Source organism: Littorina saxatilis, linkage group LG17 (genome assembly GCF_037325665.1).
Source record: "Littorina saxatilis isolate snail1 linkage group LG17, US_GU_Lsax_2.0, whole genome shotgun sequence".
NCBI classification, from domain to species: Eukaryota; Metazoa; Mollusca; class Gastropoda; order Littorinimorpha; family Littorinidae; genus Littorina; species Littorina saxatilis.
In genome coordinates this window covers 48,187,939-48,207,895 of record NC_090261.1, presented here as the reverse complement: position 1 = coordinate 48,207,895, position 19,957 = coordinate 48,187,939, and the positions used below count along the sequence as shown (strand labels likewise).

General features: G+C 42.2%; 1 protein-coding gene across 5 annotated transcripts; it reads left to right on the top strand.

The window, feature by feature from the left end:
- Positions 1-192: 192 nt before the first annotated feature.
- LOC138953595 (uncharacterized) lies at positions 193-19,848 on the top strand. Of its 5 annotated transcripts, none has more exons than XM_070325453.1 (8): positions 7,752-7,906; positions 10,192-10,238; positions 11,817-11,993; positions 15,584-15,729; positions 16,787-16,885; positions 18,263-18,419; positions 19,128-19,173; positions 19,633-19,848. In XM_070325453.1, exons 3-8 carry the CDS (start codon positions 11,827-11,829, stop codon positions 19,831-19,833), a joined length of 816 nt encoding a protein of 271 aa, XP_070181554.1. In that variant the 5' UTR covers positions 7,752-7,906; positions 10,192-10,238; positions 11,817-11,826; the 3' UTR covers positions 19,834-19,848. The 5 variants fall into 5 exon arrangements, with proteins under 5 accessions (XP_070181555.1, XP_070181552.1, XP_070181554.1 ...); XM_070325452.1 differs by having other exon boundaries at positions 7,757-7,906; positions 10,085-10,238; XM_070325454.1 differs by lacking the exons at positions 7,752-7,906; positions 10,192-10,238 and adding an exon at positions 193-320.
- The last annotated feature ends 109 nt before the right edge of the window (positions 19,849-19,957 follow it).

Genomic DNA, 19,957 nt, shown 5'->3' with positions numbered 1-19,957 from the left:
TGTAGCCGTGTGGCGATTTGACGTACTGTTGTTCCTTTCTCTCGTTCCCTACCCCAATTATTCCCCTTGACCATGCGTGTATGTGTTTGTTCCGTGATGCGTGTATGTCTTTGTGCGTAGATGCTGCGTTTTAATTGGTTAATCCCTTAACGGATGCGTACGCATTCACCCCCGACAGTGCGAGTTCGGTCAGTCTGACCGGTGATTTCGCTGTGTGTGGATCGGCCTGTGTGCTTAAGCCTTGAGACCGGTGTTCTATTTGAAACAGTTCTTTGTGTTGGTGTGACATCTTTTAAAATACAGATAGCCTGTGCTGGATTGTGAGTATCATCTTTGACCTGTGGTTTAATAGCTGATTTACCATCAGCGAGGTGAGTGATTCAGACCGGCGATGTGTTGAACAGTCCCGCCGTAACTTCGTGTGTGTTTAGTTCTTCATTGAGGAGTGAACTGTAAGTAGATGCTGTTTCTTTTGTTTATATTGAATTTTGCTTGTCTATAATATGTTCTGATCGTATGAATGATGCTATGGTGTGCACGTATGTATGTAGCTATTTTATCCTAGTGGCGTTATAGCGTCAGTGTCGTTGTTTCGCCGTTGAGACCCAGTTTTCCCGCTCTTGCCTTGTTCTTTGTTTTGTAATAGCGTGTCCTGCGTTGCGGACGCGTCACTGACATCCTGTGTGACGTTATAGATAGCGTAGCGCCCCCTGTAGTAACTTGTGAAGTCACAGTATCGGTCCTTGTCAGTGTGTCACGCTCCGATGGTCCGTAAGGCGTGAAGCGTATCCTCAGTTACCTATTGTGTAGGGAGTTAGTCCCGTCTCTCCCATTATTTATGGTGTACGTTAAATAAAAGTCACGTTATCGCAACCTCTGTCCGGCTTGGCGTCTCATTTATGCTTCCTGGCCTATTCCCCCCTTCCACTCCACCCTATCACACCTATAATAAGACAAGTCGCGTAAGGCGAAAATACAACATTTAGTCAAGTAGCTGTCGAACTCACAGAATGAAACTGAACGCAATGCAACGCAGCAAGACCGTATACTCGTAGTCCACCGCTCACGGCATAGGCAGTGAAATTGACAAGAAGAGCGGGGTAGTAGTTGCGCTGGGAAGGATAGCACGCTTTTCTGTACCTCTCTTCGTTTTAACTTTCTGAGCGTGTTTTTAATCCAAACATATCATATCTATATGTTTTTGTAATCAGGAACCGACAAGGAATAAGATGAAAGTGTTTTTAAATTGATTTGGAAAATTTAATTTTGATAATAATTTTTATATATTTAATTTTCAGAGCTTGTTTTTAATCCGAATATAACATATTTATATGTTTTTGGAATCAGCAAATGATGGAGAATAAGATAAACGTAAATTTGGATCGTTTTATAAAATTTTTTTTTTTTTACAATTTTCAGATTTTTAATGACCAAAGTCATTAATTAATTTTTAAGCCACCACGCTGAAATGCAATACCGAAGTCCGGGCTTCGTCGAACATTACCCGACCAAAATTTCAACCAGTTTGGTTGAAAAATGAGAGCGTGACAGTGCCGCCTCAACTTTCACGAAAAGCCGGATATGACGTCATCAAAGACATTTATCCAAAAAATGGAAAAAAACGTCTGAGGATATCATACCCAGGAACTCTCATGTCAAATTTCATAAAGATCGGTCAAGTAGTTTAGTCTGAATCGCTCTACACACACACACGCACATACACCACGACCCTCGTCTCGATTCCCCCCTCTACGTTAAAACATTTAGTCAAAACTTGACTAAATGTAAACAAGTCGCGTAAGGCGAAAATACAACATTTAGTCAAGTAGCTGTCGAACTCACAGAATGAAACTGAACGCAATGCAACGCAGCAAGACCGCATACTCGTAGCATCGTCAGTCACCCGCTCACGGCAAAGACAGTGAAATTGACAAGAAGAGCGGGGTAGCAGTTGCGCTCAGAAGGATAGCACGCTTTTCTGTACCTCTCTTTGTTTTAACTTTCTGAGCGTGTTTTTAATCCAAACATATCATATCTATATGTTTTTGGAATCAGGAACCGACAAGAAATAAGATGAAAGTGTTTTTAAATTGATTTCGAAAATTTAATTTTCATATTAATTTTTATATATTTAATTTTCAGAGCGTGTTTTTAATCCAAATATAACATATTTATATGTTTTGGGAATCAGCAAATGATGGAGAATAAGATTAATGTAAATTTATATCGTTTTTAAATTTTTATATTTTTTTTACAATTTTCAGATTTTTAATGACCAAAGTCATTAATTAATTTTTAAGCCACCAAGCTGAAATGCAATACCGAAGTCCGGGCTTTGTCGAACATTACTTGACCAAAATTTCAACCAATTTGGTTGAAAAATGAGGGCGTGACAGTGCCGCCTCAACTTTCACGAAAAGCCGGATATGACGTCATCAAAGACATTTATCAAAAAAATGAAAAAAAGGTATGGGGATATCATACCCAGGAACTCTCATGTCAAATTTCATAAAGATCGGTCCAGTAGTTTAGTCTGAATCGCTCTACACACACACACAGACACACACACACACACACACACACACACACACACGCACATACACCACGACCCTCGTCTCGATTCCCCCCTCTACGTTAAAACATTTAGTCAAAACTTGACTAAATGTAAAAACACCGCAAAAGCAATAGGGCCTTTTACAGCAGACCGCGCGCTGAGTCATTTCGAGTTACTCCCCTTGGGTACGGGCAACCTCGCTCCGTCCGACTGCGTTCAGTTGAGAACGTTTTTGAAAGACAGGGGCATTACTGTTACTGGATACAGACAAGATGGTCTGCTGCAACTTGTGAAAACTGCACAACAGTTGGAACTACCGATCGATCCGGATTTTACAAGACAGGGCGTGCAAGAAAAACTTTCCGAAAAACTTCGACAGATCGGATTTCCACCACGCGATCCTTTTACATCCGAAGGAAAAAGTGACCCGTCTATCAAACTCACCCAGGATCGGTGTTGTTGACATCCTGAACTATCTGATTGAGAAAAAGAACGATTTCGACCAGAAGAAGGCGAAAGCTTACAAACCCTTTGAAGATTATCGCCTTTTTTTATGGCCATGTGCTCAACTTACATGTGCAGAAGTGGAAAAGTTTTCGTGTACACCGCGGAGGTAAAACCGACACAGAGGCAGACAACCTACCTGCACACTTCCTCATATAAACTGTGGATAATCGTCAGCGAAGATGGGGACATTCAGCTAACAGTAGCACTGCCTCTTCCATACCCATCACCTCTTGAAAAGAGTATACGTATGGACCAGTGGGCAGTGGATGGTTAATGATCATATGGGTTGCTCTGATTTCATTCATGATCAGGTACATTTGTTTTTTTAACCACACAAACACTTAGACAACAATTATTAGAGTATGAGTTTTTCCGCGTTTTGATTTTCATTTAAATCCAAGTCACAGCTTCTGTTTTATGATCATGAGTGATGTAGTTTAAAACACTTAGACAACAATTATCAGAGTATGAGTTTTTCCGCGTTTTGATTTTCATTTAAATCCAAGTCACAGCTTCTGTTTTATGATGAGTGATGTAGTTTGAAACACTTGGACAACAATTATCAGAGTATGAGTTTTTCCACTTTTTGATTTTCATTTTAATTCAAGTCACATCTTCTCTTTTATGATGAGTGATGTAGTTTGAAATGTTGGTATTAAAGGTTCACTGACAATCATTCTGTGCTGGTATTACCATTTTCACCTGCAGGGTTATGAAATATATGGGGAGAAACTTGGTCAGTAAAATCATCTTCAAGCGTGAACTGATAATTGTCTCTGTTTAAAATTACAATGTATTTCGTGAACACACCTGGAGAATGACCCTTGCGTGATTTAAAACTGCCTGCTACTTACTTCCATGTGGGGCTAGCTGCTTTGAACTATTTTTAATGCCCGAAAAGGATAGTGATGGAAATCACTAGTTTAATGTCAGGTGTGACATATACTATTGATTGAACAATTTTTTTTATTAATCTGCAATTTTGTTACAACCTACTTTGTTTATTTGGTGACAAGCTAGTGGGAGGCACTTTTTAGTGCTTGAATAGTACTGTGATGCACATTATTTATCATTTCAGTCTAGTCGTACTCATGATTACAACCAATAGCTCTTGTGAGCTTGTACAGTTATGTGATGTCTCTCAGTCTTTTTCCTTGAGGCAAACCATTTTTCCTTTGAACGACACATAGTTCAGTTTGACCATTTTTTTCTCTCATTTTTGTGTTCTTGTGGTATGCAACTGCAAGCACCGAGCTGTCATGCTTTTTGTCTGATTTCAGACCATATTCTTTGGGCCATTTGTAATTTTGTATGCTGAAGTAGTTTTGTTTTTCTGCCAGTTCTGTCAGATTGTGTTTTTGCAATGAGATTCATGTTCAAAATTTTTGACAAGATTAAAAGAATGATCCTGTTTCTTAAATGCCTTCGTGTTCATTGGTTTGTAGACTATATGTGTCGCTGTCTAGTTTTTCAGTGAAATTGACTGTTTTGCTAATTAGCTGCAGTATCACACTTTTGTTTATGAGGATATGAAAAAGCTACAGTTCAAACCATTTCTTCCTCTCTCAGCACATAAAGTCAAAGCATGGTACAATCTTTTTGTTCCATTTATACTTATGAAGAAAAACAGCATGTCATTTTCAAGTGCCCCCCGACGAAGTGTTTTGTGCAAATGTAGGTGTCTTTGTTGACTTGTTCGATGTTGAACCTGTCGATCGTTCTTTCACATAGTTTAATCCATTTTCGGCACTTTTCTAAATCTCTAGAGGGTTTGGAAAACGGTACCCATCCAACACCGACCATGTGTGATCTCTCACGGTGTCTTAAATCACTTCCACACACGCCATAAGAGCAATGTTTGTGCACCATCGTACAGCTCCACTATTCAAACAACGCGCAAAAGTGGCTGACTTTGCCCGAGGCACAGCGGGCCAAGGTCAAGGTCGCCTAGAATAGCCTTGGTGTAAAAGAGACTATTGAGCGTAGATCTTTGTGAACAGGCTGTTTATTTTAAAACCAGATAGAAGCGTATGAAAGGGCATTTGTCTCCTTCTCCAAACATTGATTTTACATGAGGTAGTTTCTATGCAGTATGACGGACACCCCCACAAATCAATTCACAGAAGCAAGTTTCTGCTCGTTAAAGGCAGAGTAAGCCTCCCGTAAACCATCACAGATACGGTCAGGCTTTTACACACAGTACAAACACCCTTTCATTTAAACACTCACCAATTGAGAACATCCTAGGTGCCCTCCGAAAAGAGCGAACAATTTTCAAAGACTTTATTTTTGGGTGGTTTATCTTACCCCTGAGCCATCGTGAACCCGTGTGATCCAGTCACTTTCCCCCTTTTCACAATGCAGTCGTCATAGTTAGTCATTTGAATGCGACTCGACGTGAGCTTATCTAAAATAGCACGTTTTTTATGCACGAAACAACGGCTGTGGTTCACAAGAACTCTAGCGATGGATTTTGACTGTTGAGAGGAACGGCGATTTGCACTGATAAACCGGGCCGTCGTCTGCTACGACCCTTGCGTGACCCTGCTTCCGGGCTTTTCTTTTTTTAAACTTTCACAACTTCGAATTGTTCTGATCTTGTCTTGATGAAAAACAAATTCTTTTATGATTAAAGAATGTTTGTGTAACAAGCTGTCAATTTATTATTTAGATTTTAAAAGTTAGGTCTAGCACCAAAACGAGGCGCCATTGTTGTAGAGGAGCAAGTCCACGAAAATAAATTCTTGGAAAATGTCTCACGCTCGACAGAAAGCAGCCAGGATGTTCCCGTTCGGTGAGCGTTCAAATGGAAGTATGCTTGTACTGTATTTAGACGCTCGGGGAGCTCTGTGATGGTTTACGGGAGGCTTACTGTGCCTTTAAAATCCATGACCCCCCCAAAAAAATCAGAACAGCTAAACTAATTTGATCACGTTTTGCATGTGTATAGTGGAAAGAACAACTAATGTTTAGCTTCCACAGACGTTGACTCACATTTGCTGTTCGTGACGGATTGCAATCGTTAAATATGCTTATGTGTTGAAATCCGCATAACATCAATGCCAATATCCGTAAAACACACACACACACACACATACACACACACACACACAGAGAAAAATACAGCGGAAGTGTGGAGCATTATGAGAACGCTCACATGACACATATGTTTTCATCGTCCGCCGTCGAACTGATTTTTCGTTTATATGCTACTCAGAAGGCAAACCTGGGGTTGCATTATTGTTTAACACATGCTCACACACACACACCCATACCCCTTCACACAAACTGTCAGCGTCAATTTTACTGACTCAACACTTGAACAATCGGTGCATGTGCTCGGTACACGGTACATGTGTACCAAAACATACTCTCGTCAGTGTCAACGGAAATTAACATTCAGCAACGAGGACCTTCTATTGAAACAGTGGTTTGTGCTTCAGGGTGAAAGCGCGACATAAACAGGTAACATGTGTTACATATACTTTTTAACTCGTCGTAACAAAGAAAATTCAGATGTTGGATCGTTTTTCAGCGCTTAAGATGACATACACACTTGCTACGTATGCAGCGGGGTTTGCTTTCCAACAATCAATAAATAAACTTGCCCGACCACAGTGCGCCGGGTTCGAGGTTGTTTCTCGTTTTGCCGTTTTCCAGTTCGCCGTGTGCACTGCGGTGTCAATAAACATTCCCGACTGCAAAGGTCAAACTATAGAACTGCTCACATGATTTTCATTTACACATAAACTTAATACGCCTCTTCCTCATTAACTGTATTTGTCTTCACGCATGCAGGTATCGGGAGGACGTCAGCCATGCGTCTGCCAAAATTAACTTCAGACTGAATGTTTCTCCGCCAATTTCAAGCGGTACAATTATCTTGAGGGAGAAAATCATGTCAAGATCTTGCAACTGAAGCAGATTTGTGATGTAATTCGATCAATGTTACCCCAAATTCGATCTATTCGAAAAAAAGCACTGAGCGGCCCTTACGTCCCTTGAATAAGAAAAGAAATATTTTGCGTTGAAGCTAATTTCAAAGTCAAAATACCAGTTCCCATCACAAATTAGAATCCAAGTGGAGAATACATGGTCCAAAGTTCGATCAGCAGCACTTTGGAGTGGAGGGGAATAGTCAGTACTAAGTTTGTGTGAAGGCATAGCCCTCCCTATAGCTGCAAGTGCCTTCACACCATATGTGTCATGTGAGCGTTCTCATAATGCTCCACACTTTCGCTGTATTTTTCTGTGTGTGTGTGTGTGTGTGTGTGTGTGTGTGTGTTTTACGGATATTGGCATTGATGTTATGTAATTTTCTCGTGAAAATTAGTAACTTTCACGTGTTGATTACTAATGTTTAGTTTTGGCGCTAGTAAGCCGTCATAACAATGTAACATGTCTTTCTTTCCCGCTCCAAGCAAAAAGCTGTCGTGCACTGAATGCGATGGCGGCCGTGCTCAAGTGAATAGAAATCTAGCTGCTCTTTGCAGGGATTTTCAGAGCAGGCAGGAAATACGGGGGCAAAATAAACAGATAGCACTCAAGCGGAACTATCCGGCCACGATTCGGAATGCAGTCGGGTAGGCCTATTCTATGTAACCATGGAAGGCGGGACAAATGCGTTTACTTGCTACTAACACATGTTACCTGTTTATGTCGCGCTTTTACCCTGAAGCACAAACCACTGTTTCGATAGGAGGTCCTCGTTGCTGAATTTTAGTTTCCGTCGACACTGACGAGAGTATATTTTGGTAGCCTACACATGTACCGTGTACCGAGCACATGCACCGATTGTTCAAGTGCAAGTTGAGTAAAATTGACGCTGGCAGTTTGTGTGAAGGGGTATGGGTGTGTGTGTGAGAGCATGTGTTAAACAATAATGCAACCCCAGGTTTGCCTTCTGAGTACGGCATATAAACGAAAAATCAGTTCGACGGCGGACGAGGAAAACTTACAATTTTCACGAGTTAAGTACTAATTTTCACGTGTAATTACTAATTTTCACGCGTTACTGACTAATTTTCAGTTTTGGCTCGCTTCCTGGCGGCTTACTAGCGCCAAAACTAAAAATTAGTAATTTTCGCGTGTTAATTACTAATTTTCATGTGCCTCGTGACTGTGGAGGTTCTTTGCGCATGCGCGACTGTTACACCGGCCAGAGCAAAATATCCGGCCTTCGATTCGATACTTTTCTGGTCCATAGTTCTTTAATTCGATGCAAATTAACAATAAGAGCTGAGCGGGTGTGTAGACAACCATGACATACAGCTGTCTGTCCGATATCTTGTTGAATAACGAATTCTATCGACAGATATTTGTGAAAGTGTGTGAGTCTCCGTCGAACAAAGCCGTCTGCTAACGGTCGGACCTTTAGCACACGTCCGGACAGACGCCAGTTTTCCTCTCTCGAATCGAACATTTTCGGATCGATTGTCCATCACTAATACACTACAGAACAGATTAATGAGTGTGGTAGTGGAAACAAATATGAGGTACAGCTGTCTGCCCGACAACTTGTCGAATAAGGAATTATACTGAAAGATATATGTGAAAGTGTGAGACCACAGCCGATCAAAAGTCCGTCTGCTATATAAACAGCTTCGATTCGAAAGTTTTCAGGGTCGATTATTCTTTTCTAAGATACCCCAAACAACGTTAAGGAAAGCGCTATTGCAGAAAACGGTAAAATGCATCATCATGTCAGATAACTTGCTCGACAAGGCCTTATATTAAAGGCACAGTAAGCCTCCACGGTAAACCATCACAGAGCTCCCCGAGCGTCTACATATAGTACAAGCATACTTCCATTTGAACGCTCACCGAACGGAAACATCCTGGCTGCTTTCTGTCGAGCGTGAGACATTTTCAAAGAATTTATTTTCGTGGACTTGGTCCTCAACAACAATGGCGCCTCGTTTTGGTGCTGGACGGCTGTTATGAATACCGGCATTCACGCCCGGACAGTAAGCCTCCCGTAAACCATCACAGATACTGTCAGGCTTTTACACACAGTACAAACACCCTTCCATTTGAACGCTCACCAAACGGGAACATCCTAGGTGCCCTACGTAAAAAGCGAGCAATTTTTAAAGAATTAATTTTGCAGATTGTCTCGAACACTTTTTGGACCCATCCTGAACTCAGGTCAAACATGAGTTACTTCTCTTCGGGTCTCATTCTATCGATGTAAACTGGCGATAGCCGTGAATCGATGATTATCAAAATGTTTTTGGACCGTGGTGCGTTTTTGCGCTAAACCTAACTTTTAAAATCTAAATAATAAATTGACAGCTTGTTACACAAACATTCTTTAATCATAAAAGAATTCTTTTTTCATCAAGACAAGATCAGTACAATTTGAAGTTGTGAAAGGTTGAAAAAAGAAAAGCCCGGAAGCAGGGTCACGCAAGGGTCGTAGCAGACGACGGTTTATCAGTGCATATCGCCGTTCCTAACAGTCAAAAGCCATCGCTAGAGTTCTTGTGAACCACAGCCGTTTGTTTCGGGTATAAAAACGTGCTATTGTAAATAAGCTCACATCGAGTCGCATTCAAATGACTAACTGACGATTACATTGTGAAAAAGGGAAACTGGATCACACGGGTTCACGATGGCTCAGGGGTAAGATAAACCACACAAAAATAAATTCTTTGAACATTGTTCGCTCTTTACGGAGGGCACCTAGGATGTTCTCAATCGGTGAGTGTTTAAATGAAAGGGTGTTTGTACTGTGTGTAAAAGCCTGACCGTATCTTTGATGGTTTACGGGAGGCTTACTGTGCCTTTAAAAGATATTTAAGAAATAGTATGAGAGCGATGTTTTCCGGACGTTGTAGTCTCTCAGTGCGGACTCTTAGAGTCCGACTACAGTAACAATGTAATTTTCACGTGAAAATGGTAACCCTAGGTTTTGGCACTAGTTAGCCGTCATACATTGTGTCTAAAACACTTCCCTGTGTCAGTAATTCTAAACCATGTTCGACAGTGCATGGTAGCGTGTAAAAGAGATTCGCGTTATAGGTTGGTCTACCTGCTTCCGAGTCAGTGTATACAAACAACAGAGAGTATATATAGCGCAGCTTGATGTTGTTGTCCCACGGCCTTCAGCTAAACAAGTCTATGTACAGCTTTACCTGACCTGTTGACCCGCCGGAAAGGACTATTTTTAACACAGGTGAGATATCACACGCTATATTTTGATAGAAAGGACGATTTCTCTGTTTTGATGCTGTTCTAAAGTTGCTGTGTTGGTGTATACTCTTTTTTTTATGTACATTTTGGGTGCCATATAGACCTAAAAACTACAAGCTAACGACACAACAAGCTGGTACGTTTATAATAAGCGCGACCTTGCTTTGTTATAATTATTTAGAATGAAGCGCCTGTAACTGAGCGACAACGATTGAATTACATCGTTTACACAAGGCTTGCTGCGGGGATTGACGTTTTTCACTGCAATAAACGTCCTCCCGCTGAACGCTCTTAAAGGCACAGTAAGCCTCCCGTAAACCATCACAGATACTGCCAGCTTTTACACACAGTACAAACACCCTTCCATTTGAACGCTCACCAAACGATCCTAGGTGCCCTACGTAAAGAGCGAGCAATTTTCAAAGAATTTATTTTTGCGTGGTTTATCTTACCCCTGAGCCATCGTGAACCCGTGTGATCCAGTTTCCCTTTTTCACAATGCAGTCGTCAGTTTGTAATTTGAATGCGGCTCGCTGTGAGCTTATCTGCAATAGCACGTTATTATGTACCTCTGACTTTTCACGAAACAAACGAATGTTGTTCATAAGAACTGGAGCGATGGTTTTGACTGCCTATAAACCGTCGTCTGCTACGAAAACCACGACGTTGCGTGACCCTGCTTCCGGGCTTTTCGCTTTTTTCAAACTTTCAAAACTTCGAATTGTGCTGATCTTGTCTTGATGAAAAAAATAATTCTTTTATGATTTAAGAATGTTTGTGTAACAAGCTGTCAATTTATTATTTAGATTTTAAATGTTAGGTCTAACACCAAAACGCACAATCATCGCTCCACGGCTATCGCCAGTTGAAGGGAAGTAACTCATTTTTGACCTGAGTTCAGGATGGGTGCGATTGAGATGGTCTCAACTATGATCCGAAAAATTAATTCTTTGAAAATTGCTCGCTCTTTACGTAGGGCACCTAGGATGTTCCCGTTCGGTGAGTGTTCAAATGAAAGGGTGTTTGTACTGTGTGTAAAAGCCTGACAGTACCTGTGATGGTTTACGGGAGGCGTACTGTGCCTTTAACCGAGACAACATTTTGCAAGTTAATTTCCGTTGTGGAAAGGTATTTATCGATGTGATCTTTTCTCTCTCTCTCTCTCTCTCTCTCTCTCTCTCTCTCTCTCTCTCTCTCTCTCTCTCTCTCTCTCTCTCGAGGTAGAGCTCTCTCTCTCTCTCTCTCTCTCTCTCTCTCTCTCTCTCTCTCTCTCTCTCTCTCTCTCTTGCTTTCTGTCTGTCTGTCTGTCTGTCTGTCTCCCTCTCCCTCTCTCTGTCTCTCCCCCTCTCTCTCTTTCTCTATATCTCTCTCTCTATCTCTCTGTCTGTCGCCGGGGGTCTGTCTCTCTCTCTCTTCATCTCTCTCTCCCCCCCCCATGTCTCTCTCTCTCTCTCTCTCTCTCTCTCTCTCTCTCTCTCTCTCTCTCTCTCTCTCTCTCTCTCTCTCTCTCTAGTTATCTGATATTTATTCATTTATATATATTTTTTCTAATGAATTTCAGTGAAGACAAAATGCCGGGACCATGCTGGTGGTCACTAGCAGCCCTGCTATTGGGGCTGGCAGTCGTGCAGGGCAGGTTTGTCCAGTCTGATGATGATGGGTGGAGATGCAAAGGTTTTGATTGTGAGCTCGTCGAGATGGAACAGCCTGGGCAGAGAGCCCTGAAAGTATCAAACAGGTACATGCACACGTGTGTGTTTCAGTGTGGGTTTGTGTATATATATATATACTAGAATGAATACCCGCTTCGCCGGGTAGCCGGCTTCGCCGGGCCGGAAGAAGTACTTAGAGCCGTACGCCGGCTTCGCCGGGTCCGAACAATGGACCCGCCAAGCTTAGGTCCCTCCCAGATTCGTGGAATGGGAACAGCACGAAAATGATTCAGTGGCCATAATGCCATTCCTGACCATATCGAGTCCCATCCTTGTCGACGAATGTAACCGTGTTAATCACCTTTGGAGGCGAACTCCACTCAAACAGGACTGAGCAAGTTAGAGCTTATCTCTAAGCCCTTTTGAACTGTTATGGCTTCTCAAAGGAAGGCCAGTTCACAAACTTACATGATGATAAAATCGTTTATTTAACGTCACTCTGTAAAAACATTGGCGACATTTGTCTTAGATTAAGAACACACACAGGCACGCACACAAACTTTCCCTTTATGTATTACACAAAAGCCGCCAGACCACATCACAAACAGAACTGAACAATGCACAGGTGTTCCTCACATAGAGACACACACACACACACACACACACACAAACACAAACACAGAGAAGCCGTATCTATAGAGAGATAGATGACAGTGTATTTTTCGCGTGGCTATAAATTGATTCGACCTTTGCACTTTTACAGTGAGGATAATTTACGGGTCCAATTTACGTTCTGGACACTGCGGTGACCTTCTAAAAATAGTAACAGAACGGGGAATATCCGAAGATGCCCCCTTCATACAAAAGTGCACCATACGAAGGAAGGGAGGTAAACGCTGAAAACATGGAGAAGATGAGAAGATAAGGAAGAGTTACTTATAATGGTGAAATGAACACAAAAACCAAATTCGGTTCAGCGCTGCGCGCTGAGAGCACGTGTTGAAATATCTCATCGATGATATTGTGTCCGGGGTGTAGCTGAATACGGTGTCCAAATTTGAAAAAGATCCACCGAGAACTTTGGCTTTGGTGTGTCGGTATGGGGGCCCGGGTAGGTGAGGTGGAACCAAAATAGCTGAGGTGGAACCAAAATCGCTTCAGCGCTGCGCGCTGAGAGCACGTGTTGAAATATCTCATCGATGAGGTTGTGTCCGGGGTCTCTCTGAATAAGCCCACCAAATTTGAAGCAGATCCATCGAGAACTTTGGCCGTGCATGGCGAATACACAGATACACAGACACACACACAGATACACAGACACACACACAGACACAAGTCGTATATATATATAGATATCTATACATATAAATAAAAGAGAGTGTCTGTCTGTCTGTGTGTGTGTGTGTCTGTCTGTCTGTCTGTGGTCGCCATACCTCAGAGATGGCAAAAGATAAGCACAAGATATTTTGCATGCACACTGCCCTGGACCCACAAATGTGCACCTGGGTTTTAGTTTCTCCAGACATTGTTTCCTTCCTCGGATAATTACCCTCCCCATCTATCAATACAGTCTATATAGTGCAAGGGAGGTAAGTCATGGTTTGTCACCCACGGAAGGGAGGTAACTCATCAAACCAGTTTACCATGTCATTCTCAAGGGTTACCCCCCGCCCGCTATCATCCCGCCCCCCCCCCCCCCCCCCCCCCACACACACACACACACTAACCCTGCCCCCTGCTCCTCCTCCCTGCCCTCCAGATCATCGCGAATAATGTTTACGAAACGATCGCCTCAGTGAAAGATCACGAGAATTTACAGATTTCTCTCCCCTGTTCAAAAAGGTATGACGCGCTCACTCATGAGGTATGCGTGCTTCATCAGACGGTAACTACAGTGGGTGTGAGAAGGGGTAAACAAATCACGAAGAACACGTTGAACCAAATAGAAACTTGCTTTGCCTATACATCCAAATGTATGAGCTCACACTGTCATTTTTCTTATCCACATTGGAATAAGATTCGAGAGGTTTCTGAGAGAGGGGAGAGCAGAAACACCCGGGAGAAGCCGGGCCTGACTGCTAGTATTATATACAAGGTTGTCGTCAGCAAGACTGAGACTGGTCTTTTTTGCACAGAATCAAATGACGACATTTATAACAAATGACGTCATTATCAAGATTGGTACACAACGTATTATTGTGCATAATTTCTTTGTGATCCGTTGTGTTTTCGTAAAGATACAGTGTATTTAATCATGTAAGCGAGAGACACTGGCCTAAAAAATGGCGGCAAAAAGCACATTTTCAGAGAAGGATTTTCGATCCTACATCAAAATAAGAACGGCACTTGGTAAAACGGCCGGTGACATACTTGAAGAGCTGAGAACTGTAAGCCCAGGCACAGCACCATCTCGCGCGACAGTTTTTCGGTGGGCAAAGCATTTCTCAACAGGGAAAACGTCTGTGGAAGATGCAAGGGGAAAAGTGAAGAAACCACCTGTAACCGACAACAAAATGGTGTCCCATGTGCAACGGTTAGTTGATGAAGATCCCCGAGTGAGCAGTCATTTTATCGCCGAAACACTGGACATTTCGTCGTCGTCTGTCTTGAGAGTTTTAAAACACAAACTTGGATACACAAAGGTGTGCGCGCGATGGGTACCACATTTCCTCACTGAAGAGAACAAGAGGTGTAGGGTTACGTTTGCCCAACGGCTACTCAAGATATACGACGGATGTGATCAAAAACGCTTGGATGAGATCGTGACTGGAGACGAAACTTGGGTGTACTTCTTTGAGCCAAAAAGAAAAGCTCAAAACAAAGCATGGATAAAAAAAAGGTGCCAATGCCCCTCGGATCGTGCGAAAAAGTCGCTCCGGCAAGAAGGTTTTATACACAATATTTTATAACACAAAGGGCGTCATTTTTCAAAAACCACGCGAAAAAGGCAGAAGCATCACTGGGGTGTACTACAAGGAAAAAGTTCTTGCTGGCATCGTTCGTTACTACAAGAGAGCCAGACCAACTACATGATTGAAAGGGATCAAATTACTTCATGATAACGCACCTGCTCATAAATCCAAGGTGGTGAAAGAGTACCTGGAGGAAGAAAACTTTGAAACTTTGCCACATCCTCCCTACTCTCCTGATCTTGCACCCTGTGACTTTTTTTTGTTTCCTCATCTGAAAAGACAATTGGCTGGGCGTCGATTTGACAGTCGATCAGCCCTCGGATCGGCTGTTTTCCAGTGTCTGAACCAGGTGCCAAAAAACGACTTCAAACGGTCATTTCTTGACTGGGTCCAACGACTTAAACTGTGTGTAGCCGCTAAGGGAGAATACTTCGAGGGTTTGAAATAAAAAACAACTGCATCATCTAAAGATTTCCCGGTTTTTGAGACCAGTCTCAGTCTTGGTGACGACAACCTTGTATATATATATATATATATGTGTGTGTGTGTGTGTGTGTGTGTGTGTGTGTATGCGCGCATGTCTATCTGTCTGACTCTGGTCTGTGTGTTTGTCTAGTACTGTGTCTGTGTGCCTGCCTGCGCCTGTGTCTCGGTTTCTTTTTCTGTGTCTTTTAGTTTCTGTTACATGATTCAATTCACCACATCTCTATCATCCTGCACAATTGCCGATATTCACTCACATACTTGAGCTCCTTCTTACACAGGCAACACGTGCTGCATGGTCCGGAGCAGACGCTGACCGTGGAGGCAGGTAAAACGTATCACATCGCTGGACAGGTCAAGCTCCTCGGCCACCACACTGGACCCACCAACCACACACTCCACATGATCGTCGAGTTCACGTTACCAGGTGGCAATGCACAAAACGAAAGCAGCTTCTCGATAACTGTGTTTTTGTCTTTCTGTATGTCTGTCTGTCTGTCTGTCAGTCTAAACCTCGGTCTGCCCGCCTGTTTTTTTCTGGCCCTGTCCTCTCTCCCTCACCCCCCCCCCCTCTTCTCTCTCTCTCTCTCTCTCTCTCTTTCATTGGTATAGACTGTACTGAGATGGATAGACTGATACTGCCATTAATAGACACACATATACCTCACACATTCGTAGACACACACGCACGCACTTACACATACATGTACACACATACGCAAACGCACGCAACAAACACACACACACGCACGCACGCACGCACGCACGCACACACACACACACACACACACACACACACACACACACACACACACATATATATATATATATATATATATATGCAACCATTCATAATTAAATTAGTCTCCGACAGACAGACAGATGGCAACGGCTGAAAGATAGAAAATGCCTGTGTATAAGAAACATCATTAACTGTGTAGTTAGCGCCGTAATGTATGGCAGCTCGCTTTCACTAGCGAGAAAGCAGCCAGAAATTCCATGAGGGTAGCCTCACAGGACTGTTTGAAATCTTATCATTATCACTATTAGGCGGGGATATAGCTCAGTTGGTAGCGCGCTGGATTTGTATTCAGTTGGCCGCTGTCAGCGTGAGTTCGATCCCAGGTTCGGCGGAAATTTATTTCACAGAGTCAACTTTGTGTGCAGACTCTCTTCGGTGTCCGAACCTCCCCCCGTGTACACTACATTGGGTGTGCACGTTAAAGATCCCACGATTGACAAAAGGGTCTTTCCTGGCAAAATTGCTTAGGCACAGTTAATAATTGTCTACCTATACCCGTGTGACTTGGAATAATAGGCCGTGAAAGGTAAATATGCGCCGAAATGGCTGCAATCTACTGGCCGTATAAAATTTCATCTCACACGGCATCACTGCAGAGCGCCTAGAACTGTACCCACGGAATATGCGCGATATAAGACTCATTGATTGATTGATTGATTGATATTCTTTTCCTTGCATGAAGATGGATATAAGACAAGCACAATGGCAGATTCCCGGCATCAACTGTCTCCATTGGACGGGTGGGTTCGTCTTCATGGAGAGTTTACAGTACCTACAGCAAGTGAGTAGTGGGTGTTCTACTTTATGTAAACATTAATCGTTAGGCCCTGCCCATCCATCCAGGTATCTCCCCCCACTACCCCCAAACTTACTTGGCCTCCCCTATGCTTTTAATTAAGCGTTGTTGAATATGAATGTAGATGTAAATGCTTGTATAACCGTGTTTTAATTTTAAATGTGTCAAGCACAAAGAGCATAATTGTAAAGTTATGATGTTGCGCTATATAAATGCTCATTGATTATTATTATTATTATCATTATTACTATTATTCAAGACGTGACTTCCTTCCTTCAAACCCTACTTTCCCAGATCTTCTGTTTATAAAGTCTGTAAGTTTACCTCAATTTCAAGCCATCGTCCTATTAAAGACACGTTTTTCGCTTCTTTTTATTATATTTAGTCAAGTTTTGACTAAATATTTTAACATCGAGGGGGAATCGAAACGAGGGTCGTGGTGTATGTGCGTGTGTGCGTGCGTGTGTGCGTGTGTGTGTGTGTGTGTGTGTGTGTAGAGCGATTCAGACTAAACTACTGGACCGATCTTTATGAAATTTGACATGAGAGTTCCTGGGTATGAAATCCCCGAACGTTTTTTTCCTTTTTTTGATAAATGTCTTTGATGACGTCATATCCGGCTTTTCGTGAAAGTTGAGGCGGCACTGTCACGCCCTCATTTTTCAACCAAATTGGTTGAAATTTTGGTCAAGTAATCTTCGACGAAGCCCGGACTTCGGTATTGCATTTCAGCTTGGTGGCTTAAAAATTAATTAATGACTTTGGTCATTAAAAATCTGAAAATTGTAAAAAAAAATAAAAATTTATAAAACGATCCAAATTTACGTTTATCTTATTCTCCATCATTTGCTGATTCCAAAAACATATAAATATGTTATGTTCGGATTAAAAACAAGCTCTGAAAATTAAATATATAAAAATTATTATCAAATTTTTTTTCCGAAATCAATTTAAAAACACTTTCATCTTATTCCTTGTCGGTTCCTGATTCCAAAAATATATAGATATGATATGTTTGGATTAAAAACACGCTCAGAAAGTTAAAACGAAGAGAGGTACAGAAAAGCGTGCTATCCTTCTCAGCGCAACGAATACCCCGCTCTTCTTGTCAATTCCACGGGCACTGCCTTTGCCACGGGCGGTGGAGTGACGATGCTACGAGTATACGGTCTTGCTGCGTTGCGTTGCGTTCAGTTTCATTCTGTGAGTTCGACAGCTATTTGACTAAATATTGTATTTTCGCCTTACGCGACTTGTTTAAATTGTGAGGGGGAATGTGGCGGTTTCTTGTTCGCCTGACGTTTCTTTTAACTGCAGCGAGAGGGGAGGCTTTTGTTCGTCTGACGTTTCTTTTCATTGCAGCACAAGGTGAGACGAGAGTGTACATTGCAGGCCCACCTCCAACTGTGACGTTCCTTGTTGGTCAGCCAACCGTGACGCGAAGCCCACGTGACCCATCATGGCGAAACGAAACGGACGCCGTCATTCGCAACATACGAATGAATAACATTCATATAAAGTTAGTGCGAGCCGAACACAATTCTTTAAAGCGAGAAATACTTGGATCCGGCGAGACTTCAATGTTTGCATCATATAACCCTAACAGGCAATAAGGTATTTTTTTTAAACAAAAGATGCGACGTGTACGTACATCTCATATATGTTTGTTGTATGTTTTTCAGGGTTTGCTAGTGTGTGATAGGGTTCGTGTCCGTCTGTAGATGTTAGTTTCTTTGTTAGTCCTGTGAAGTTGACAACTCTTCGACAAGCGCTTAGAACTGTACCCACGGAATACGCGCTGTATAAGCTTCCTATTGATTGATTGATATTGATATTGATATAAATTATAAGCCATCATGTTTTAATACCAACACAATTTTGTGGAGGCTTTTACACACGATAAAAGCATTCTTTAACTTAAAGACATGCCACAAATTAACAGATTTGCTGCTTGTTGTGCACACTGGACTTTTTGTTGTTGTTTAATTGACACCTTCGTTCAGTAGGCAATGCGATGATTTGTCTTCTTGAATAGCTTACTGCCGCAAAGTTCCAAGAGACTGTTCAGATTTTGATTTTTTTTCTAAGAGTACGCAACATTTTGTATACTTTCTGCTGAATAACTTTGAGCTGTCGTTTTTCTAGTGCTGTTGTTTTCATAAAAAGGAGCCTGAAGTCCTTGAGACACCATCTTGCTGGTAATGCTTTTTTTTATCATCTTTTCCAGCGTTACCAAAGCACCTGGCATGAAAGACAGTGATATCACGATACTGGTGAGCGATCTTAATATGCTTTTACTGGGGAGTTTGCTGGGTTCATGTAACGAGAAAAGCGAGAAATCGCTCGGATAATACACACATTTCTTTCAGTGCGGCTGTTTGAATTGAAGGATATATTCACGAACACAATTAATTATTGTAAAGTATTAAATATCTTGGTTATGTGTAATTCATTACCTGTCTTCTATTGAGCAAATGATGAGAAAACTAATGGTTATTGGACCTTTTTTTATATTTACATAACGTAATTTTACATCCCCCCCCCCCCCGCCTCACCACCTCTGTGTTTATCTCTGTCTCTGTCTATCTCTGTCTCTGTCTCCCTGTCTCTTATTCTTACTCTCTCGCCTCCTCCCCCCCCCTCTCTCTCTCTCTCTCTCTCTCTCTCTCTCTCTCTCTCTCTCTCTCTCTCTCTCTCTCTCGCTTAAACATTTTTCATTCTTATCTCTGCAGATTAAACAAACGAATAAATCATTCCCGTTCGGCACTGCGGTCTACGCTAAGTTGTACAACAATGCCAGTCAAGCGAAATACAGGGATTTCATCGGGAAGCATTTCAACTGGGCTGTACCGGAAAGATACCTGAAATGGTTCTTCATCGAGCCCGTTCGGGTGAGTACGTACGTGAGTCGTACCAAGATGAATTTATGTTGATTTTTGTCTTAGAATGTCGTCCTCCTCATAAAAAATAGCTCGCGTACGTGCGTGGGTGCGTGCGTGCGTGCGTGCGTGAGTGTGTGAATGTGTGTATGTGTGTGTGTGTGTGTGTGTGTGCGTG